The following is a 26,473-nucleotide window of genomic DNA, read 5'->3' on the forward strand; positions in this document are numbered from 1 at the left end:
TAAGATAATCCAGGTTTAGAACTTCACATAAAGGGACAGACAGTAGTATATATACAAATATACAAAATAACTTTGAAAGATCTAGTATGCTGTTAAAAAGCCACAGTAAAGTAAGAAATACATCAAGTGTTGCTTGCCTTAATGCTAGTAGCATTAAGTGTAAAATTATTGAGCCAGATTTATATGTGGCTGCAAATATCCATGGTACAATAGGAATAACAGAAACCTGGCTAAATATTGGAAATGGGGATAATTCTAACATAAATTGATATACATTATTTAGGAATGGTAGGCAGAACCGAAAAGGTGAGGGAGCCACCATTTAAGGAAAATAGGATTTCAGCTTAAGTCACCTTCAATTAGATAGTAAGCCACAGCTTAGTGAGGAAGCTTGGATTTAATTAGAAATCATTAAGGATCAGTGGCCTGATATTGACAGTGTATTATGGACCTCCTAATGCAGGCAATTTTTTCAACCAATATCTTTTTATAATATTAAAAAAGCAAGTTTAAACTAGGATATTATACTCAAGAGAGACATTAATTACCCAAATATTAACTTGGGATAGACTTCAAACAGCTGAGCACAAGAACAGGACATAGTCGGTGAATGTTTAATAGCACAGTATGCAGATTTATTATTCTATAATAATTAGGACAGATGTGATTGATCTATTAGGATCCAGTGACCTCAGGGTGTTTTTGACAGAGTATATATTCAAAAATTAAAACATTTAAATTTAATTTTAGTATGGCATATTTTGAGCAGATGTGGTAACGCCTAAATAAGATAAAGTGGTCTTATAAGGCTTTAAAGTGTGAAGATAGGAGTTCGGAGGCAGATTTAAAAGTTTTCACATGTAATACAGGATAGGATTACCTCAAAATTTAAAAGCAGTAAGAAATGAAAAGTGAGTTTAAAGGAAGTTACAAAGAAAAAAAGCAGCTGTATAAGGTACTGCATAAATGTAAGATTAATACTGTATCTCTAACAAACATGAGGCCAATGTTTATAAAGGATATTAGGAAAGTTAAAAGAGAAAGAGAGAGAAATATTGCTGATAAGAGAAAGGCTTATCTAAAAAGATTATTTTATTATTTTATTAGTAGTAAAACAATGGACAAGGGGAAGATAAGGAGTGTTAAGTTCGTTAAAGACAAGCAAGACTAAACAGGCAGTGAAATAGCAAATACTTTGAACATGCATTTTTTTTAAGTTTATACATGTGAAGAACTGCGGTGGGTTGGCACCCTGCCCGGGATTGGTTCCTGCCTTGTGCCCTGTGTTGGCTGGGATTGGCTCCAACAGACCCCCGTGACCCTGTGTTCGGATTCAGCAGGTTGGAAAATGGATGGATGGATGTATTTACCCGACCCAAGGAACTTCCGCTACAATATATAATATATAAACATGAGTAATAAGAAGAGAGGTCAGAAAGAACCGGAACTGGAAAAGAAACTTAAAGCTACATCAAAGCCTGGACAGACATCAAGCCCAAGCATGAGGTACGGCCTCTCAGAGACTGACGTGGAAAAGGCAGACGAATGCATAGACTTCCTAGGAACCCGCTCCACTGCATCGTCTCCAGTCAAGAGCGAAAATGGGAGCGAGGGTGCAAGTGATGCAGGTCACGATGGATCGTCGATTTCAGAGGATCATTCGAAACTAGAAAAGGCCCTGCAGTACGTGCTCTCATCTACTCATCACGAGCCCGCAGCATCGGCTGTAATAGAAGCTGCAATTCCACCCACGGAGCACGAAAGCCGAAACGATCTGTCCGAACTGAAAGAGATGATCGCATTACTGGCTACTGCTACGGCTACGGCCATGTGAGCTTAAGAAGGAGCTTAAGAAGGATAACAAGGACAGGGAAACGCGTCTATTTAATCGTTTTGGCGCGACCTTTAAAGACATATTGGGGAAATTACAGGAACACATTGAAGAAAATAGATCCAAACTGAAAAAACTTGCCGGTCAGCTGGATGACGTTGCCGATCAGCTGGATGACGTTAAGCAGGCATTCACGGCTCGAATTGAAACAACAGAACAATTGGCATCTAACGCCGATGAAAAAGCTACAGCTGCAAATTCCGAATGCAAACAACTCGGAGACAGACTTGCAGCCCTGGAGGATGGGTGCAGAAGGAATAATATTAGAATCGAAGGTCTACCTGAGAAACGAGAAAGTACAAACCCAGTGAAATTTGCAGTACAATTACTCTCTAAAATAATTGGAGATGACTTTAAACCAGATACCGAGATAGCAGCAGCTTATCGTATATGCAGTTCAAATACCTTTAAACCTAAGTCTTTTATTGTTTGCTTTGAGCTACTACAATGTAAACCTGATGTGATGGCACTTCTCAGACACAAGCAAGAGATTATATTTGATAATAATCTCCTTTGTTTTTTCCCTGACTACTCACCTTTAACAGCTGCAAAACGGGCAGTCTTCTTCAACATTAAACAGCTGTTACGGAAAGCCGATTTCAAATACAGCATCTTGTATCCCGCCAAACTGAAAGTGGAAGTTCATGGCCAATTTTATGTATTTTCAAGCAAGGAGGAAGCTGAAAAGGAATTAAAGAAGCTGTTCCCGACACTCTTTTGAAAGACAGTAAGGAGTCGTATCCTGTCATGGCATGGCAAGGAGCTATCACCTGCTGTCTGATCCACTTGTAAAGATATGGGTATTATAATCATACATCCTTATCGTTACTTGGACGCTATATGTTTATGTTTTTTAAGTAAGCTTTATGTTTTAATTACAGTTATAGACGTGAGTGTGTGGAAGTTATAGACGTGAGTGTGTGGAAGTAATTAGAGTAGGGTTTTTTTTTTTTTTCTTTTACTACCCTAAAGGAGACTGTTTAACATCATGCCCTTGGTTTATTGTTTTTTCTATTATTGCATTAGGATTTACTATGCTTATCCTAGACCACTTTTTAACACCAATCCCAGGATTCATTATTTTATTATCTTATTATTTTAAAATTGCTGAAGATTATATTTTAAGCTTAAAGACTGTTAATGATTATATTTTTGGCAGATAGTATTTAGACTCTAGCTGCAATAGGTATGTCTACTTTTTAATTCTCAAATGCCACTGCGGTGGGTGGGGGGGGGGCTTGTTTTGTTTTGGACATGCTCTGTCTCTCGGTATGTCAGAGGACTGGAACATTGTGAAGTGGGGTCTAGCCTCATGTGGGGAGGCAAAATGGGTGGTGGGGGGAAAAGAGGGGGAGAGAAGGAGAGCCGGCTATATCTAATCTATCCTTTTAATCCTTATAATTATAACTATCAACACAACAATAGGCTGTATGGTAATAACTCGTGGGGAAATTGGAAATTAAGATTAAATCTGCCTCACTACCAGTTAAGACTATAAAATGACATTAAAAATTCAGAATCAACGTCTCCATGATGGGACAGTTAATTTTGTGAGCTGGAATGTTAAAGGCCTGAATCACGAATTAAAGAGAAAGAAAGTATGCTCTCACCTAACAGGCTTAAACGCTAAATAGTATTTTTACATGGGACCCACTTACTAAGCAAGGATCAATTCCGGCTACAAAAAGACTGGACTGGCCAAATGTTCCATTCTAGCTTTACAAAGAAAACTAGAGGTGTGGGAATTCTCATACATAGAACAGTCCCATTTGTAGCATCAGATGTAGTATCGGATCCTGACGGGAGATATGTGATGGTCATGGGCAACTTATTTAACTGTAAAATGATTTCAATAAATGTTTATGCATCCATTGTCGATGATAAGGAATTCATGCAAAATCTATTTGCATCCATTCCCAATGTGAACACTCATGAAATTATAATGACTGGGGACTTTAATTGTGTTTTAAATCCACTCTTAGATAGAACTCCTGCCACAGGGGGGACGACATCTAATACTGCAAAGACAATTACACAGTTTGTAACTGACCACAGCTTATCAGACCCCTGGAGGTTTCTAAACCCAAACTCAAGAACATATTCATTCTACTCACCAGTGCATCATAGCTACTCAAGAATTGATTATTTCTTTATAGATAATTATTTTTGCCTACGATTAAATCTTGTAAATACAACACAATTGTTATTTCCGACCATGCACCTCTAGTTTTGGAGCTAAAATCATTATGCCCCCCACACTCACCTCGCAGATGGCGCCTTAACCCACTTATATTAGCAGACGAGAACTGTACAGAATTTATATCCAAACAAATTAGCTTCTTCCTTGAGACAAACACACCCTCAGAGGTCTCTGCAGGAACACTCTGGGAAACTCTAAAGGCCTTCTTAAGAGGACAGATTATTTCATATCTTTCCCACAGAAATAAATTAGAAACCAAGAAAGTGTCAGAGCTAAGAAGCGAAATTACTAGAATAGATGAAGAACAAGCCAGGCGTTCAAGTGAGGCTCTTCATAGGAAAAGGCAGGCTCTGCATACAGAACTCAACATCTTGACAGCTAAAGAAACTGAAGAACTTATTTATAAATCAAGACATCATTACTATGAACACAGAGAGAAAGCTAATAAGCTTTTAGCTCAACAAATCCACAAGCAAGAAGTTCGCAATGCAATCCCAGTAATCACCAACACTAATGGAGATGAAATCATTGACCGTAAAAATATAATGCACACATTTAGAGACTACTATAAAACTTTATATTCTACTGAGTTTAAAGAAGACAGCACACAATCTATTGCATTTCTGGATACATTACAGATACCACAAATAGATACTTTTAGTGCTGAGGAACTGGATAAACCTCTGACCCTATCAGAATTACAAGATGCTATAAAGTCACTTCAAGGCGGGAAATCAGCAGGCCCTGATGGCTACCCTATAGAATTTTATAAGAAATTCTCCACTCAGCTAGCTCCCCTCTTATTGGCAACGTTTACAGAAGCTAGAGACAATCAAATTCTACCTCAAACTTTTCGTCAAGCATTAATCACTGTCTTTCCTAAACAAAATAAGGACTTGTTACAATGTGCATCATACAGACCAATTTCACTTCTGAATAATGATGTTAAGATACTCTCAAATATTATAGCTAGAAGGATGGAGAAAGTGCTGCCTTCGGTAATATCACAGGATCAAACTGGATTTATTAAAGGCCGACACTTATCTTCCAATCTTCGACGCCTGTTTAATGTAATATATTCAAAAGCAAAGTCAAACACCCCAGAAATATTATTATCATTGGATGCAGAAAAAACATTTGATATAATTGAATGGAACTACCTTTTCACTGCATTGGAGAAATTTGGGTTTGGCCCGAACATTTGTGCATGGATCAAACTACTGTACACCAGTCCAGAAGCTTCAGTCTGTATTAACAACATTTGTTCACACTACTTTAAACTAGAACGTGGCACCAGACAAGGATGCCCCTTGTCACCACTGCTGTTTGCAATCGCCATTGAACCAAATTCTTATCAGATAAAAGGGATTATCCGAGAAGGACTGGAACAGAAAATTTCTCTATATGCAGATGATATGGTTTTATATATATCAGACCCAGAAAACACTATGCCTGCAGTTTTAACAGACACTTTCAGATTTTCAAAAGATCTCTGGTTTCAGAATTAATTTGAATAAAAGTATACTCTTTCCAGTGAATTCACAAGCATATAATATCAGATTGGACACCCTACCTTTTACCATAGCAGATCAGTTTAAATACCTAGGGGTAAATATCACAAGTAAACATAAAGCATTTTATCAACAAAATTTCGCCATCTGTATGGAAAAAATTAAGCAAGTCTTGCATAGATGGTCAACCCTTCATCTCACTCTAGCCGGAAGAATTAACGTTGTTAAGATGAATATCCTTCCTAAGCTTCTTTTTTTATTTCAAAACATCCCAATATATATCAATAAATAATTTTTTAAGCAATTAGATTCAACTATAACCTCATTTATTTGGAACTCAAAACATTCACGTATCCGAAGAGCGACCCTACAAAGACCTCAGGCAGAAGGTGGCATGGCTGTACCTAATTTTCAGTTTTATTACTGGGCAGCAAACATACAAGGCATAAAAACCTGGCCACAAATAAATGAACATACACAGGCCTGGTCCGCAATAGAAGTAAAATCCTGCAGCACTTCTTTATATTCCCTGCTGTGCGCTCCAATAAATGCAAGTTATCGCAAATATACTAATAACCCAATTTTGCTTCACTCACTCAGAACATGGAACCAATTTAGAAAGCAATTTAAGATGGAAAATCTTCTATCTGTGGCACCCTTGCAAGAGAACCACCTCTTTCAACCCTCACAAACATTTCCAGTTTTTAATATCTGGAAAAGATTTGGGATTAAATTGCTCAGAGATCTTTATATAGACAATATCTTTGCACCCTTTGAACAATTGCATTCCAAATTTAACCTTCCAGCTACACATTTATTTCACTTTTCACGTTTTCTTTCTTCAAATTAGAAACTTTGTCAAACAGAACCTGCCCTATTTTCCTCATCTCGTACCCTCCACCATGCTGGAAATAATACTGCTCAACTTCGAGGACTTAGACACCATTTCTGCAATATATAAAATTTTATTAGAGTCCCTTCCTTTCAAAGATCCAAGAGGACAATGGGAAAAAGATCTCTTAATTAATATATCAGAAAAGGAGTGGAAGGTAGCAATGCAGAGAATTCTCTCAAGATCCATATGCGCAAAGCATAGAATTATTCAACTTAAAATTATATATCGAGCTCATCTGTCTCGCTTAAAACTGTCCAAAATGTTTCCAGGGCAAGATCCAACCTGCGAACGCTGCAACCAAGCCCCAGCCTCACTGGGTCACATGTTTTGGGCATGCACCAAATTAACAACATTTTGGACCAAACTTTTTAAGTGCCTTTCAGACAGCCTTGGTGTCACAATCCCTCCTAACCCATTAATAGCTGTGTTTGGTGTTCTTCCAGATGGATTTGAAATGGATAAGGACAAGCAAACTGTGATTGCATTCACTACACTTTTGGCATGCAGACTGATTTTGTTAAATTGGAAGAATCCTAACTCTCCTCTAGTAAGTCAGTGGGAAACCGATGTTTTATATTATTTGAAATTGGAAAAATCTAATTCTCAGTTATGGGATCTGTACAGAATTTTTTGAAAACCTGGCAGGATCTAATCAATAATATTTTAGAATAAGAAGAAATAATTATTTCCGCATTTCTTTTCCTTCTCCATTTATCTTTTTTTGCCCTATTAAACTCAATAATTTAGGCATGTTTACAAGCCTTAAGTTTTACTCCTTTGGCCATGCTGTCCTTCTCAGGGGTGGGGTTTGATTTGTTTTCAATCCTATTTTTTGTAAAAATTGATCTATGTGTACCGAATGATTACAATAAAATTTTATTGGGCTGATCCAAGTAACTACAGGTCAGTAATGTTAACACTAGAATTACTGAAGCCTATGAAAAAACTCGTAATCATGGCCCACCTTAAATCCCTTTGCACCTCTCCATCAGCATCTCTTGTTTTGTAAATGTGTCGATCAGCACAAGCAGCAAGCAGCCTGCTAACCCCCCAACAATTAACGTAGCTCAAATTTACCGCTCCAGTCCCACCCCCCAGAAATGACCACATGTCTGCTGCAGTCCCCTTGGCCTGGTCCAGCTGCTCGGTTCCTCAACAATGAGGATCCTCTGTGTCAAATCACCCTATGGGAATCGCACCACATGGCTGTAGTGCTGTAACTGACACTCCATCACAGTGCAGGTAATGTACCTAATTTAGAACTCCATGAGCAGCCGCTCGTTCGACACATTACTGAAAGAGTCCAGTCTTTGATTCAGATCACTGGATAGCGTCCATGTCTCACAACCGTATAGACCATTATATTGTTACAGGTTAATTACAATCAGATGCATTAAACCAGTGGTTCCCAAACTTGACTGGGCTCCGATCCACCTAACAAAAACTGCCAAATTCGGGACCCACCTCTTAGCCGTCTTAAAAAGGGGGCATAAAATATTGGTAACGCTCAGATTCCCTAGTAGCGAGTCGCGGAACTACTTAATGGTGTCTTATTTGTTCGGGCTGTTTATTTTGTTTAAAGTATTTTTTTCATTTGACATTAATTTGTTATCATCACAGACAACATATATTGTACTTTAGCTCACAAACAGTCACTATGGAAATTTAAGCGTCACCAATATGAATGAAGGACTTTTCAAATAAGAAAAAAAACAACTTTAAGTTACAATTTTTTATTACTTAAATACCTACAAGGACTGTTATTTCAATGAGAAGGGTGTATTTGTTTCCTATTTTTTATCATTACAGCTTTAGTATCAACTTCAATTTTAGTTACTTTTAATCGCAGTGAGTTTGATACGTCCAATTTATTTCGGTATTTAGTTTTAATGCTGATCATAGCTGAAAATCCGGCCTCACATAGATATGAGGTACTGAAGGGGAGGAGGACTTTTATAGCTTCATCAAACAGGCAAGGATAGTTCCCAGCAACTGAGTGCCAGAATTTCATTAACTGCTTGCGATTGAAACTATTTTTCAGTGACGTATCTTCTGATAAATCAATGAGTTCTTCACTTGCTTTTGTTGACATACTACTTGGTAGGCGGTCTTGAAATGGGTTACAAATCCAATTCAACGAGTCGAGCTTTTTCATGTCTTTCCCGAAATAGGCATCAAAGTTATTTTTTAACAATGATAAATGAGTGGAAATTGCAGACAGTACGTTCGTCTTTGGCTGCACTTGGTTTTCTATAATAAAAGTTTCAAGAGTTTCAAAACAATCATACTTGCCATCCTCAATACAACTTTTCCACAACATAAGCTTTTTCATAAACGCTCGAATTCTATCGTGAACTACAAAAATGTCTGATTCGTTTGAACCTTGCAAATACAAATTGAGTTCGTTTAATTTCGAAAAAATATCCGCCAAGTATGTGAGCTTGAGAATGAATTCTTTGTCCAGTAGAGATTCAATATATTCAGTTTTTCCTTCCAAGTAAATTGTAACTTCATTGCGTAATTCCACTAATCGTGTCAGTACTTTCCCCCTGGATAACCAACGTACCTCCGTATGCAGAAGAAGAGATGTATGAAGACTACCCATTTCTTCACACAGCTTTTGAAATAAACGTGCTTGTAAGGGTTTTGTTTTAATATAATTTACAATTTTCACAGCTGTATTTAGTACTGTTTTGAAATCATTAGGTAATGCTTTTGAAACCAGTGCTTCTCTGTGAAGGCTACAGTGTGTCCACAAAGCACAGGGGCTTTATTTAAGAACTCTTGTAATGACACTGCTATTTTTCCCGCGCATAGCCCGTGCACCGTCAGTGCATATACCGAAACAGTTCTTCCACTGTAAACCTTTCTCTTTTATATAGGAATCAATTGCATTGAAAATTTCCTCGGCCGTTCCACGACTAATTGGCTTGCAGAACAAGATATCTTCATGCGCATCGTTTTGCCATATATAACGCACAAAAACAAGTAGTTGAGATAGGTCTTGCACGTCAGTAGACTCATCTAGTTGTAGCGTATAATATTTACTACAAACTACCCTCCGGATTAATTCGTCCTCTGCCCATTCAGCCATTTCGTCGATTCGTCGTGCAACAGTATTATTGGACAGTGGTATGCGCTCGATTTCCTTTACTTCTTTTTCTCCAAACATCGCTCCAACAGCATCTTTAATTGATGGTAACACTAAATCTTTGCCAATGGTATGAGGCTTTCCTGCTCTGGCGATCCTTAAGCTAATGAGGTACGAGGCATATACAGCATTTTCATTAATATTAATGAAATGTGAAACAATATTTTTTGAAGATTTCATATCCAACAATTTTCTTTGAAAAAAATCTACTGGCTTATTCGTAAAATGGGAATGCTTCGTTTCTATATGACGCGTCAACTTACTTGGGCGCATACTTTCGTTCGCTAATATTTCGTAGCAAATCACGCATTGAGGACGCGGATCTATCGTATCATGATTCCAAGTGAATTCTAGTTTTAGATATTCAGGGTCATATTTTCTTACAACTTTCCGTCGTTTCGATTCATGCGAACTCGTTGAGGGAGCTTGGAAGTCAGCCTCAGTGCCACTTTTGTCATTTATAAGAACATCTTCTGTCTTTTCATCACAATCAACCGGCGGCGGCGACGTAGTTTTTGCTATCCGTTTCAACCACTTTTCCATTATTATATTCAAACGTTAATAATTGTTTTTAAAAAGATTATAAGGGCATATGCTAACGAACACAACACAACGCGATAAAGAATGTCACAAAAACAAAAGACGTCCGGCTGTTAGCCCGATCGGTCGGAATATCGTCTTATGTTTCAGGGCCCACTCAACATTCGCTCGCGACCCACTGGTGGGTCGCGACCCATAGTTTGGGAAATGCTGCATTAAACTATAAACAAAATGCGGTTAATTTTAGTGTATATATAAAGCCGCGTCAGGGATGTGGATCTAAAAAAGAAAGGGTAACCACACAGGAACAGTAGCACTGCTTTGATGCTGGGTGCTGCCAGTCTACAAAACTGAGCGGAGAACTTGCGTACGACGGTATGAGCTACCATGGAAATGTGAGTGGCTTTACGCCAATTTTAGGTTTTATACATCGCAATTTGAACATGGAAACATTCTTACGCAACATTTTTGTGCGTATGCACCATTTATACAAGAGGCCCCTGGTCTCCATATTACGAAAAAGATGAAACAGCGCCATGGAAAGTCCACAGGAAAGTGACTAGACTGATTCCAGGACTGAGAGGTAAAACCTATGAGGAGAGACTGAAAGAGCTGAACTTTTTCAGTTTAAGCAAATGGAGAGCAAGTGGTGACACAATTTGAGTGTTTACAATTATGCAGGGAATTAGTGCTGTGGATCATAGCTTTTATTTTAAAATAAATTCTTTAGCACGAAGAAGTGCCCATATTTGGAGACTTGTTAAAGGGTCATTGTCACACAGTTGTTAGAAAGTTTCTCTTCACACAAAGAGCCATAGACACTTGGAATAAAGTACAAAGTAGTCTGGCAGAGAGTGGGACTTTAGGAATGTAGGTGAACAAGACTGGCAAGTTTGTTGGGCTGAATAGCCTGCTCTTGTCAATTTTTTCTAATGTTCTAATGCCATACAAATTGGTTAATGGACCTACAGTATTTCAATCCTTTGTCTATAGAGACTTATTAAAAATCTATGTCTTTCTGCGTATAAATAATATATTTTTTTCTCAATGCTTAGAGAGACATATTACACATGTGAAAAAGTACCCAAGAGACTCTGCCAAAACAATATGTTTATAAAATTAGAAAAACATAAATTGCACAATTTTTTTTCAATCATTTTTCTAGGTTCTGAAATATTACAGTCTTAGTATTAATTTAAGGTTGATACAATACTGAGTTAAAAGGTGCTTGAGAATTTTGAACGAGTATAACAGTTTTTTGGCTTTTCCAATTATTGGGTATATTTGGATTAATTTTATCTAATCTAATTTAATCTAATATATATTTTAGGCAGCCAATTCTGTATAACCATGAAACATGCAGAATGCCATTTTGCACAAATTTAAGAATTTGGATATTTGAACAATTTTGATGAGAACTGTCTATGTTGCTTAATTCTTTGAGGGCTAAATATTTTATCCAAAAAACTCAGTTTCCTGTAAAGTACACACAGCAATGGTTTCACACATAACTCAACATAAGCTGAGTGCTGTGGCTGCTGTTGGCACCTGTTCTCCATCTCTGGCAGCAATCGCTGCACAGGGGCCGCTTGATGGCCAGCGGGAATACAGTGGTGGCAGTCACAGTGCGACACAATCTGGTTTGTAGCGCTTGTCACCGTAAGTGGTGGTCCTCCCAGGTAAATGCTGCTATATGCGCGTCAGCTACATGAACATGTTCAACACCACAATCAGCCGGGGACCGATCAGCTGATGCTGGTACCTCACTTTCCTTTTCAATCACTTGTATCAAAATCAGAGTCCAACAAGTCAGTCCGATTCCTCGATAATGCGCAAAACGTTGCTCAAGGAGTATTTAGCTTGTGCATTCGCTTTGATCTCCCATCAAATGTTGATGCCATTTTAGAGGTTGTTTGCTCTTCACTACTCATGCACATGCAGGGAATTGAGGTTAAATCAATGAAGCTAACTTTCCTTCTAGCAAAGAGAGTCAAACTGAAACATAACAGTGAGTTTTGTCACAGTTTACAGCTGATTACTGTCCTCTACTGCTGAATTTCGACAAAAGTCGACATCAAGCCCTGAAAGAGTTAAGAAGGCTCTTCAGTCATCAGTCAGGTGCCTCTGCATCACCTCAGCTGAAAGGATAACCTAGGGATTTTTCGGTGAAGGTTATTTTTCACTATTGTGACACAGTTGCACTATTAAGTAAAGTTGCATATACAGTGATCCCTCGCTATATCGCGCTTCGCCTTTCGCGGCTTCACTCCATCGCGGATTTTATATGTAAGCATATTTAAATATATATCGTGGATTTTTCGCTGCTTCGCGGGTTTCTGCGGACAATGGGTCTTTTAATTTCTGGTACATGCTTCCTCAGTTGGTTTGCCCAGTTGATTTCATACAAGGGACGCTATTGGCAGATGGCTGAGAAGCTACCCAACTTACTTTCTCTCTCTCTCTCTCTTGCGCTGACGTAGGGGGGTGTGAGCTGGGGGGCTGTTCGCACACCTAGACAATAGGGACGTTGCACTGTGTGCAGCTGCTTCCTGAAGGACATGCTGCACGGTGCTTCGCATACTTAAAAGCTCGAAGGGCACGTATTGATTTTTGCTTGAAAAACAAACTCTCTCTCTCTCTTTGTCTGCTCCTGACGGAGGGGGTGTGAGCTGCCGCCTTCAACAGCTTTGTGCCACGGTGCTTCACATACTTAAAAGGCAAACAGCCCTATTGATTTGTTTGCTTTTGTCTCTCTCTATCTCTGTGACATGATCTGCTCCTGACAGGCATTCCTTTGAAGAGGAAGATATGTTTGCATTCTTTTAATTGTGAGACGAAACTGTGATCTCTGTCTTGTCATGGAGCACAGTTTAAACTTTTGAAAAAGAGACAAATGTTTGTTTGCAGTGTTTGAATAACGTTCCTGTCTCTCTACAACCTCCTGTGTTTCTGCGCAAATCTGTGACCCAAGCATGACAATAGAAAAATAACCATATAAACATATGGTTTCTACTTCGCGGATTTTCTTATTTCGCGGGTGGCTCTGGAATGCAACTCCCGCGATGGAGGAGGGATTACTGTAGTAATTATACAAATAATGCATATCTCGTCAGTAGCCAATGAGTCAGAATAAAAAAGTGAGTGTTCCTGCATATTGATTCACTGTTAAGACAGGACACATAATAAATTAGTATGTATCCAAAGTGATTTTACATTAATGCATTTTATTTTTTGTAAGACCCATTTGGATGTCCTTATAACTTTAAGCTGAAGTTGTGAACTTACTTTGATTCCAGTTCTTGTGCTTTGGCTGTAGTTTTCATTTGATTTGTTGGTATTACTTTAGTTTAGGTGTCCCTAATACACTGTACTTACCATGTAATTACCTGTATAACTACAGAGTAACTAGGTGTTATTACCTTGTTCTTACTATGTAATACAGTGTAATGCTATAATTAAGTACTTAGCTGTAATTGTTATTCCACAATTTGTCTAAGTGCGTTTGTATATAAAAACTGAAATAACAATTATAACTAAGTGCTTACCCACAGTATTACATTGTGCTACACAGTAAGTACAAGGTAATAACACCTAGTTTCTCTGTAATTATACAGGTAATAACATGGTAAGTACAGCGTATTAAGGATAACCAATCTAAAGTGATATTGATTTGTTTTTGAATTCCCTAAGCAAACAGAAAAACATAGTTTATCTGCCTGCAAAAGTGACAATAATGCTATATTTGCTACTTATTGAGTCACTAGCAAAATACCCGCGCTTCGTAGCGGAGAAGTAGTGTGTTAAAGAGGTTATGAAAAAAAAGGAAACATTTTAAAAATAACGTAACATGATTGTCAATGTAATTGTGTTGTCATTGTTATAACTGTTGCTGTTTTTTATATATATATATATATATATATATATATATATATATATATATATATATATATATATATTATATATATAATATACACACACATAAACATTTATATACATATACATATATATACATATCTACATATACACATCTACATATATATACACACATACATAAACACACACATAAGACTTACTGAGTGAAACGGGCTTTCATTGACAATCATGTTACGTTATTTTTAAAATGTTTCCTTTTTTTTTCATAACCTCTTTAACACACTACTTCTCCGCTGCGAAGCGCGGGTATTTTGCTAGTATATATATATATATATATACATATACACACATACATGCAGTTTTAATAACACAGAAATCAATATAAACATTAACATCATTATCATATGAGAATATGAAGTAATATATAAGAAGCACATTTCATATAAATATAAATTATTAAACAGTAAAATGTTCTTCTGTAATTTGGTACCGTGGCAATTTGTGTGTCTGTCCAGGATTTTAAATGACCTGTAGCTCGCAAACCGTTTCACCTATACACTTGAAATGTGGTACACATATAGTACGTCACGTCTACTATCCGCTTTATGGGTGATGATTGTTTTAGTATTTTTATCTTTATTTTATTTTATTGTAGAATCAACTCCTATCTGCGCAAAGCAGGGCAACCGTGGGCGGATGCGTATGGTGTATTCACTCCATGTTATCGTGCATTGCGCTGTCAGTGGTATTTTGATAAAAGAATTTGAACAACATATAAGAAGCGTATAAATTATTAAACAGTAAAACATTAACATTTAAGAAGTAAAGTTACATTAAGTACTACTGCAGTGCCTTCGGGTATACCTCATTTTTTGTTTGCCCATTACATGCTTAAATGTATACATTTTTTGGTGTACCTACCCGAGAACACGCAACATATAACCGAGCGTGGGAGAAGCATGGATTTTAAACACGCGTTGAGTTGATCTGCTGGTCTCCCTCATGGAATAACTGGTAATGTTTGACTAAAATCTACAGCGAGTAAAACGACATTACCTCCTATTTTTTTTTTTTACGATCTCTGAGATGTTGCTTTTTTCGGTTCAAGGCTTCATAAGCTCTTTTATGTTGTATGGTGTACTTATCCCAAACCATCATCTTTGAATGTTGCAAGACTGTCGCCTTGTATGTAGATCGGGGTAATTACATTCATTGCATTCCTAGTCTGAATCACAATGTGATTGTATGGGTGGTTACCTGGCACTGTAGGGTTGCCACCCGTCCTTTAAAATACGGAATCGTGCCGCGTTTGAGAATGAAATTGCGCGTCCCGTTTTGAATCAATACTGGACGGGGTTTATCCCGTATTTTTTGTATCATTTTTTTTTTAAAGCAGCGTCTCATGCAAATCATCCCACACGCATTTTATGAAGATGCCTCCTTTCCTACTTTTGATTGGGTAATACTTGATGTCATCGTTAGTTTGATTGGTGTTTTTAACTGTCCAGTGAGGAGGGCGTGTCTTTTAAGTACAGTCTGCAAAGTGTTGGCACTGAGATGTGGCGTCAGCGCCATACTTGAAGCCCCTAACGTTGCGGTCAGCAAGTCGGCTAACATCCGCCATGTGCCGTCTTTCAGTTGCGAGAAGCAGATCATAGAATGGTTGAAACTGTTGCCCCTAACGTTGCGCCACGGCGTGTGGTTCGTTTATACCTCGTGTGTTCTCATTAAACTTTTATCTCGCGAATATGTTATTGCAATCCGTAGCGGGAGCGTTTCTATAAAATTAATTTAAACTTACGTTTTACACCGTGCTTTCTTTCCCTTATGAACATGCTTGTATGCTTAACTCGCTCCGTTCTCAATTGTTTAATTAATTTTTTGCTCTTAGCTGTTCGCGGCTCTTCCTCCATTTCCCCCTACTTCGTTCTTTTATCTCGCGAATATGTTATTGCAATCCTTAACGGGAGCGTTTCAATAAACTGATTGAAAATAGTTTTGCATTTACCTTTTTAGTAAAAGGCGAGCTTTTAAGCCTGAGAAATCAGCCCGTAAATGCACACGTTTAATTGCACATGTGTTAATATGTATGGTTACACAGTATTAAAAGACAGTGAACAATGTCAGTTACCTTTGTTCCCGCGTTTGATAAAAGGTGAGCTTTTAAGCCTGAGAAATCACCCCGTAAATGCACACGTTTAATTGCACATGTGTTAATATGTATGCTTACACAGTATTAAAAGACAGTCAAAAATTAACGTCATTTACCTTCGTTCCCGCGTGTGACTCGTGCTGTAAATCTCTTCCTTGTTTTTAGTTCACGTGATTACGTAGGAGGCGTGATGACGCGATACGTGACTCCGCCTCCTCCATTACAGTGTATGGACAAAAAATATGTTCCAGTTATGACCATTACGCTTTGAATTTCGAAATGAAACCTGCCTAACTTTTGTAAGTAAGCTGTAAGGAATGAGCCTGCCAAATTTCAGCCTTCCACCTACACGGGAAGTTGGAGAATTAGTGATGAGTGAGTCAGTGAGTCAGTCAGTCAGTGAGGGCTTTGCCTTTTATTATTATAGATAATACACTGGCTAGTGGAATCTGTACCAGAAAGAGAATTAATAGGGTTAAGAAATTGGAGAGACGAACTGAGAAAAAAGCATATACAGTAGCATATAGCTGCTATGAGATGCAAAATTTATCCAAATCACAGATGTGAATAAATCGTCGCACCAGTATTTAAGGGTCTAAAACCATGCTCTTTGGCAACTGGGAGCAGCACGCTAATAGTGGGAATGATTATATGGCAGTAACCATACACAAAACAAATTAACATTGCTGCACCATGAAATAAATAATCACTATGATCAGGAGACAACATAATGCAACTCCACAGTAACTGCACATAGTAACCGCACAAAAATGTTTCAGACATAAAGAAACCCATATTCCCATGAATACTTTCGCTTAGAAAAAAAATATTCTAAAATAAATAAATTTTCAAAGTAAACATCTCCTAACTTCATGTTGTATGAAAGGTGACTTGTCACCTTTAGAAAACCCAGATGTGTCAGGTAGTAACACCTGCAAATGTATAAAACCAAGTGTAACATGGATATACATTGCTCAGAAAATGCAGTTGAATAAAAGAAATGAACATTCACAGAACATCTTTAAAGTACCATTCGTTGTCCTTTTATATTGTTTGAATTTCAGAATTTTGACTTTCAGACTGGGATAATGGAGCGGAGTGTAATCCCTTTTAAAAGATTTTCAGCATTGCTACAACAGCTTCACTTAGGAGGAGTTCTTTGTTGCAACTGTCCATTTAGTTTCACAGTTATGAGAGTCAGATTTTAAGCAATTTGTTACTACCCATTTGGTCTGAACCAGTCCTCACATGCACCTATAGTTTCTCTTTGTTTGCAAGTTGATATCCAACATTCTCTGTAAGTTCCTTTAAAAGGACAATCAAGTCACTTAACGCCTTGTCCATTTATTTGAAATGTTATTCAAATGGAAGAAAATCCTGAAAAATTATGTAACACTACTAAGATTTGCAGTTTAAGAAAAAAAGAAAAACAAAACCATATACTGCAGACAGACATTTCTGTATTACAGACAAGTTTCCAACCACCATCAAAATATGTACAGTTCCAGGGTACATTTTCCATTTTATTAAAGAAAAAGTGGATAGCAGTAAATCTGTGTATTATTTAGTTCTTATATGATTACCTTGCTAACTTGACAGGTGTGAAATCTTACTGAATTAATAAAGCATGTTCTGTAATTCTCTACTGTATGCCTTCCAATCGAAGCACTTCTATCAATGGCCTTTAGAATATTAGGACTATTGAATGGGTTTAAGTATTGGAAGAAGAGGTTTTAATTTGATTTTTACATAGTGATTATACACATTTTTATGCCATTTTAGCTGTTGCTTTTTTGAGTTTAATAGCTGCAGACGCCATTTAATTTCTAGACAATTCTCATTTCCCTGCCAGAGTTTTCCATTTGCAGTAATTCTGTTGCATCCATCAAACATATAGTTATTACTGTGCATGAAAACAATACTCATGCTAAGCATTGTGAACAGAGAGCTAATATTTTTCCTCACAGAGAAGATGATGCAGTGTTCAGTAGTTTTGCAAGTCCAGTCATCATAAACAATCAACTGATTAAAATACTATATTGCTAAAAAGGACAAATGATAAATTGGACCTGTTTTTGAAAAAAAAAAAAAACCCATTGCAACAGGTTTTTGCACTGGTCCATCACAATTAAAATGCATAATCACCTTAGTAAATGGATAAATGTCCATGTCCAAAAGATGCCGCATCATATTTTTAGTAATAAAATGCATTGCTTTTGTCATTCTAATACATGGCACATCACAAACATTAACACTGCTTTTACTACTTCCATACCAAATGGCATATAATGAAGACATATGCATTACATGGTACACTTCAAATGTAACGCTGAGGTTGTACATTGATTAGTTAGATTTCATCCCATCTTAGACACAGCACAGCTAGTATTCATATAATCAAGCAAAATAACAATCATCTAGCTTCCATTACCATTGACTCAGTTTTTAAGATTCCATTTAGTGGCTCAATATATTTGTTTCAAGACTTTAACAGGTTAAAGTCAGACAGTACTTTGATAATGACTATATTCTTAAGATTTTTAAGACCAGAAGAGGCCCTAAAATTCAAAGTACAGGAATTTTTGCAAAGAAGCTATCTCTCTCTCTCCCCCTGTTGAGTAGAAATGCTAGTCCCACCAGAGTCAGGATCCTATCTGAATCCCAGAGGGCAGAGCTGTTGAATTCTGTCAAATGGCTTTAAATGGTTGCCCTCACTGTTAACAATAAAGCAGGTCTTCTGCCCTTAGGGGGTTTTAAAATAGTAACAACAGGTAGTAAAGACTGAAAAGGACAAATACTTGGTTGATTTCCAATAGTGTTGTATATTTTGCTGTAAGAGCTCCAGCAAAGAGTTTTTGTTTCATGCCCCACTTGGAAGAAATTTTCATGGTATTGAAAAGTGAAGGAAATACAGGCAATACTTCATCCAATTCAAAATAAAAAACATGTATTAAAATTATTTTATTCTATTAAACGCACCATAGTAAATATCCAGTGCATGATTATGGGGTAATTTTTTCTATACTTTTTATTGCTTGCTACAATAATGCAATTTTTAATAAATATGTTTTATAGTATTTAGTGTTTTAATTTTGTTTGTTTTTTCATACTGGCGCTTTGGTGATTTTTTTAATTTGTTTTTACTAGTTAAAACAGGAATATAAAAATTGAGTATGAAATAGAACTAAGTAAAGCATTTTTTAAATATTGAAACTTATGACTCAATATCTTATTAAATTAATTGAAATGTTGTAAGAATTAACCTTAGCGTGCAGCTGAAGTCTTGTGCTTTCATCTTCCAGAGTTTTTTGTTGGATGTTTAATTTGTACAAGGCCAAATGCATTAATGTGTTATAAATTATGCTTTTATATTGGTAATTTTCGTCTGAGCTATAACCCTTTGAAGATTTCACAATGGAGACATTGCTGCTTGGTGTTTTATTGTTAACTGTGTCTTTCCTTAAAATCTTTAAATCTGCTATCACACTTGAGAAGTAAAACACACTTCTAAATAATGATATTTAAGCTTTCCTCTTTCTACCTACCTAAATTAAATTAGAAAATGTCACTTTAATTTTTTGGTTATTAACAAGAACTAATACAAATAAGTAATGTTGAAAATTTTTTCTTCTTATCCCATAGCAGCATACAGATGGTGACACATCTCGTCCTGTTCTTGTGCAGATTGCAGAGTCACTCTATCGGTTCACTCTTGGTTCAGTCGCTGGAGGTTAGTCACGGATCAGTGTACACATTTTCCCCCCACTTAATAAACAACTTTTTTAGTTTAAAAGAAAAAAAAACAAAGCCTTCCCTATCTCCTTATGGAGCCGATTCTCCCCAGTAAATAAAAGGTGGGACTGTGCCTAGGGAACCTTTCTATAGCTTCTTTTGTACTTGTCAATGATCAGAGGTTTAGAGGTGGTGCCTTTACCGTGTTTGGCTCCAGACTGGCTTCACAAGGAGACAGGTTAATAATGAGACTGAAGGTACTGCAATAGTCCCTTAATTAAAAGTGTTGGCTTTATGTTCATTTTGTATCTTTGTTTAATGTGAAAATTATACATTGATAATAAGAAATATTAACAAAGACTCAAAAAACAAATTAAACTTTCTTTCTTTCTTTCTTTCTTTCTTTCTTTCTTTCTTTCTTTCTTTCTTTCTTTCTTTCTTTCTTTCTTTCTTTCAGCTGTTGGTGCTACAGCTGTATACCCAATTGACCTTGTGAAGACCCGTATGCAGAACCAACGCACTTCAGGATCTTTTGTTGGTGAACTTATGTACAAGAATAGTTTTGACTGCTTCAGAAAAGTATTGCGCTATGAAGGCTTTTTTGGGCTGTATAGAGGTCAGTAGTTGAGCAAGTAAGAAGCAAGACCTGACAAGGTATTGAAAGCGGGTCATGCCCCTGCTGACCTGAGCACTTTGATGTGATTTAGCATCTAAGGGTTTGACTTAACTGGACAAGCTTTGGGAGAATGTTGCAAGTATCAGATTTACATTCCTGGAAGGCCTCATTCTTTTTATACAAAAAGATTCTCAGCATACAGCAGGTATGCCTAATATGACAAAGCTTAAACTTAGTGACCTAAGTGCTCTTGCAGCCATAAAGATTATATTATACTGTGTGGCTTTTAAGGAAAAAATATACTAATTGTTTTAAACCAACATCTTTTTTTTTTTTGCTGTTTTTGCTGCTCTGTGTAAGAAATTGAATTATCAGGTACAGATGGGGTATCCTGTTACAAGATATTCTTCCATGGAATTAAATCCATCCGTGCATCTAAAGAAAGTTGAATGCATTAGATATCTGGTGATAACTTTTGAAGTCCTTTATGCTGAGCACATTTACAGTTTATTTTAGTATTAAACAAAAACCTTTACAATATTCGAGGTCAGAGAATATTTAATTAGTAATATACATTTGAAAAAAAAAATAGAAAATACATATTTTACATTCTTTTTGTCTTTTTAATTAACTGAATAGCATAATGTATATGCATAAAATGTGAACTTCCTCTTGTCTTGTATCGTTTCCTTTATTGATACTTCCCATACATACACATTCTATAATTTCACATTTAAATCATTCAAGACTTTTTGTATCCTCTCAGTCATCTGGCCTACGTGTCCATTATAACAACTAATATAAACACTGCTTTTGGTTAATGAACTAGCCAAAGGTTATCTGTATCACTAATGCTTAGCTATTTAACCTGTACATGTAGATTACTGGAGCACCTTCAAGTTAATTATGCTTAAGGATTATATATTGTACAAGTATAAAGAGAGAATTAAAGAAAAAAGGACTCATTATATTAAATGTTATCGATAATATCAAGTGGAAATAGGGGGTGCTGCAGTTCCACAGTGCCTATATGCGAGCCGCCACTGGTCCAGGCATGAGGCGTCCCTCTTCTTTATGCTGCTTCCCCAGCACACCACTGCGTAGAAGAGGGCGCTTGCCACAACCGTCTGATAGAACATCTGCAGCATCTTATTGCAGATGTTGAAGGACGCCAGCCTTTTAAGGAAGTAATTCCAGGGAACTAGTCCACATGAAAGAAAGTGGTAGGAGTTGACAGAAAAAAGGTAAAAAGATAAAGTCATACACGGAGCTGCTGGAAAGGCTGCCACTCGCGGCGGCACCTTAGTCATAGATGATGAACTAGTCAAGGGAATATACAGTAGATAAACAGATTGATGGCTTAAGTAATTTAGAGGGAAGATGGCTGAATTAGACCAGTTAATTTTGTAACCAGACGGGGTCTCAAAAGTATTGCATAAACTGAAAAGATGAGGAAGAGCAAAGGCAGCATTTCCAAAAAGGGCAAAATATCATCTGCATATAAACATATTTTATGATTAGTGTTATAAGCAGCAATAGGGGTGATTGAATTGAGATTGACAATGAAGGGCTCACGTGAGGTATTAAAAATAATGGGGATAGGAAACAATCTTGTCTGACACCTTTTTGAGCCTAAAGTGTTGAGACATGTTTGAGATAGTAAGAATTACCACCTGCTTAAATTAGTTTTCTGAAACTGACCAGAAAATACTAGAATTTAAAAATGTAACAATTTTTACAATTATTATTATTTTGAAAATGTTTTTTAAGCTGATGCACTGTATAAAAGAAATACACAGACAATTGCTTTGCACCATGCCAGCAGGAGTAAGGATGCAGGAGGTGGACAAAATAGTTTGAGCAACTGTAATTCCTATTTGTCATCAGTGAAGTTTTGTTCTTGATGTCTGTAAAAAACTCAGTCAAAGATCTCTGCCTTTGACATGGTGAACCACCATGATTTGTGGCGAGCACCCTCTTCTATGCGGTGGTGTGCTGGGGAGGGGGGGGGATTGGGGGGGGGTAGGTAAACGGTAGTATTATACAATGTTATTGACTGTTATACCTGCCTCGCACTTTCCACCCTGCACTTTTTAACTTGCACTGTGTTTTTATCACTCTTTAATTAATATTGTTTTTATCAGTATGCTGCTGCTGGAGTATGTGAATGTCCCCTTGGGGATTAATAAAGTATCTATTAATCTTTGCTGACTCCTTCCAGGTTCATAGGATCAACAAATACTGTACAGAGACATATGACATGGGTTACATGCAAAACAACAATATATACACACAAAGAAATCAGCATTATTAATATGTAATATTAATATGCATGGAAACAAATACAATTCATATACAATATTATGTAAACCAGTATTTCATACAATTAAATTAATATTACACTAGGGGGCTCTGCCCCCTGCTCGCTTCGCTCACCAACCCCTGTGTTTGGTTAATCCATCCATTATCCAACCCGCTATATCCTAACTACAAGGTCACGGGGGTCTGCTGGAGCTAATCCCAGGGAACAAGGCAGGAAACAAACCCTGGACAGGGCGCCAGCCCACCGCAGGGCACGCACACACCAAGCACACACTAGGGACAATTTAGAATCGCCAATCCACCCAACCTGCATGTCTTTGGAATGTGGGAAGAAGCACCCGGAGAAAAGCCACACAGACACGGGGAGAACATGCAAACTCCACGCAGGGTGGACCTGGGAAGCGAACCCAGGTCTCTTAACTGCAAGGCAGCAGTGCTACCCACTACGCCACTGTGCCACTGTTTGGTTAATTGAATATACAATTTTAAAAGCATTTTTTTTCTTTAGAATTCTTTCAATTTCATTAGTTGCATTTTTACTTTAAAGGTTTATTAAAAACAATATTTGGAATTACCTTTTCTTCAAGATCGCATAGAATTTTAAATCCGTTTTTGGAGACACATTGTGACAACACAACGTATAATTGCCCATGAGTGAATATTGTTTCTGTTTCTCTAATAAATAATCCGACTTTTTCTAATTGTTGTCCCTGTGATTTGTTAATTGTCATAGCAAAAGCTATTCTCATGGTAAACTGTAAACATTTTAATACGAATGGCATATCATGATCTCCTTTGGTGTCTAATGTTATTCGTGGAATATATACATCACCTTTCTTGTTACCTGTTAAAATTTGCATCGCTTCTCCGTCATCATAAATATACACCTGACCAAATTGTGTATTCTTTGAAATTAAACTTGTCATTGCTTTAACTGTCGTGGGACCACAGATTCTCATAGTGTATCGTCCATTATTACGTAAATCCACGTTTTGTGCATTGAATGATGCGAAGGCGAAAAGACTTTGTATTCTACTCTTAGCCTTTTATTTCTGACCTTGCTTTGTCCTATTATTTTTTCAATTACACCTGGCTCTGATGATTAATTACCTTTTGTTTGTGCTAATGTGATCTATACTATCTTTTTTTTTTTGATACTGTAGCAACTGACGTAATAAAGTGTCACAAAAGTTTTACTTGAACAATTGCCAACTTCGTAACCCCAAACACAACTATCTAGCACCCTCTCCAACCCCTCCTTCTCTGGGTCTCGCCTCCCCCTTACCTTATCAATCAGTACCCTGCTATCAGTCTTCCGTGCTGTACTCCGCCCCCCTCAATCGGACCTATCAGTCACTTTAAAAAAAAAAGGCTTCAACCAGGCTGGGACGCTACAATACTTTTGAATTGTACTGCTTTCATATTCTGTACCTTTCTCTGCATGTGTATCGCGCCATCGTTTGTTTGAGCCTTTCGAATTCCACTGCTTTCATAATCTAACTTTTTTTCTCTCCAACACTTTTGGGTCTCTTTTCTCCGCACTGCTCTTTCTTCTTTGCGTTGTTTCATCTAGAATGTATTGTCCTTATACGCTTTATATGTACTGAGAGCACATGATCTGTGCGTGCTACGGATTTACAATTTAAAGAGATTGTTGTTTTCATGGGAATTGTTACATATGCATTATTTTCACTTTTACGTTAAAAAATTTTGTAAAAACAATACTTGTCCTTTATTTCCGGCCCCATGCATGGTTACATCTCTTTCTCGCAAGACGTATAGCGCTGCTCGCATTGTGAAGGGGGGTGTGTGAAACAGCTGAACGCACACTAAGGATATGCCGTTGGATCATCAGCTGTCTTTCTGTTGCTGGCGAACTGCCTGTTCTGCTTGTCACATGTCGTTGTTTTAAGAGCTGGGAGCACATGATGAGTGTCTGCCAAAAGCAATTCAACAACTGCTTGGTTAGATGTTTGTGGACTTGTTTTAAATGATGGCTCACTGCCTTATCTCGCGTGACGTTGTAAAAACAATAATTGTCCTTTATTTCCGGCCCTGGACGTGGTTAAATCTCTTTCTTGCAGGACGTATAACGCTGTTCCCGTTGTGAAGGGGGGGCAGCTGCTGTCGCGTTGTGTCTTGCAAGAATTTCATGTTCTATATCTCTGTGAGGCACTTTGTGGCCATTCTCTTTCGTCTCGCGGGTCTTTTATTTGTCTTCTGTGATGATCACGTATCGTCTCCTAGTCATTCCATCCCACAGGATTTTCTTTTATAACAGAGAGATAGACATATTGTAAACCAGTATATAGAAAGTGGAAAATTCATGAGTTATTGTTAAATTATACCTTTATATAATTGCATGCTTTAAAGAACACTTAAATATGCTTTATGCTTTAAAGAGCACTTAGATAGATAGATAGATAGATAGATAGATAGATAGATAGATAGATAGATAGATAGATAGATAGATAGATAGATAGATAGATAGATAGATAGATAGATAGATAGATAGATAGATAGATACTTTATTCTTTTTACAGAAGCTCAATAAGTAAGTAAATAAATACATACATATTATAACAAAAAAATACGCACAAGAATTGCTAAAAGAAAGAAAAATCTGCCTTGGCCAAAGATAAAAAGAGCAGTCACAGTCCACCATGAGGCATTATAAAGATGTATTGACATTGGTATTAGGGAATGCCAGTAGTGTTTCTTCATACTCTTCTGCTGAATTATTCATTGAATAATGAATATTCATTGAAAGTTCTCAGTGCTAGTGTATCAGAGAGAGGATATGCGGCATTGTTCATAATTCTCTGCTACTACCTCCAGTGGGTCGAAAGTGTGTCCTTTAACTGAGCCTGCCCCTTTAATTACCTTGTCGATTCAGTGAGCTTGTCTTTAAGTGATGTTATCAGACCAGCACACTACAATATAACAAAATTTGCACTAGTCATCACGGAGTTATAGGATATGACTACCAACAAGGTTCCTAAGAAAAAAGTGTCTCTCTGCCCTTTCTTAGAGTTCCTCTATGTTACAGGGCCAATCCAGCCTGTCATTGGTGTGGACCCCGAAATATTTGTAGCAGTGCACTATCTCCATGTCCACTCTCAGAATAGTGACTGAACACAGAGGCCATTTAGTGTGCAAAAGTCAATAACCAGTTCTATGATTTTGCCAATATTAAATTTCAGACAATGGTAACACTTTAGTTTAGGTACTAAAAAATGTATCTAAAATGCATTACTACTAAGTGAAAAGACTTTAACAAACATTTCAGTAAAGTGTTTATTATTCTCTACAATTTGAAATTCAAACAAGACTCCACTTTAGAATGGTCTGAGGTGACTTAACTGAGACTCATTTCCCTTGATATTACATTTTTAGTATCAAATCTGTGAATCCTTAAAAATTAACAAGTAATTTTATCATCATGTCAAAATGACACACTGATGATAACCTGTTTGCTGATGTTTTATAAGTGTTATTAAGACAAAAATATGGTAACACTTTAGTTTAGATGCCTTTACACTAAGAAACAGTTCTCCACCCATCTTCTATACTCTTTTTTTCATCTCCCT

General features: G+C 37.1%; 1 protein-coding gene across 1 annotated transcript in view; it reads left to right on the plus strand.

Moving 5' to 3' along the window:
• LOC114663370 (electrogenic aspartate/glutamate antiporter SLC25A13, mitochondrial) overlaps positions 1-26,473 on the plus strand; it is a 237,970-nt gene that overhangs the window by 158,868 nt on the left and 52,629 nt on the right. The window contains exons 10-11 of the mRNA XM_028817054.2: positions 19,856-19,943; positions 20,403-20,561. Coding sequence (XP_028672887.1) covers positions 19,856-19,943; positions 20,403-20,561 — 247 coding nt within the window. The remainder of the gene's footprint in view (positions 1-19,855; positions 19,944-20,402; positions 20,562-26,473) is intronic.

The sequence above is a fragment of the Erpetoichthys calabaricus genome, chromosome 13 (assembly GCF_900747795.2).
Source record: "Erpetoichthys calabaricus chromosome 13, fErpCal1.3, whole genome shotgun sequence".
Classification (NCBI taxonomy): domain Eukaryota; kingdom Metazoa; phylum Chordata; class Cladistia; order Polypteriformes; family Polypteridae; genus Erpetoichthys; species Erpetoichthys calabaricus.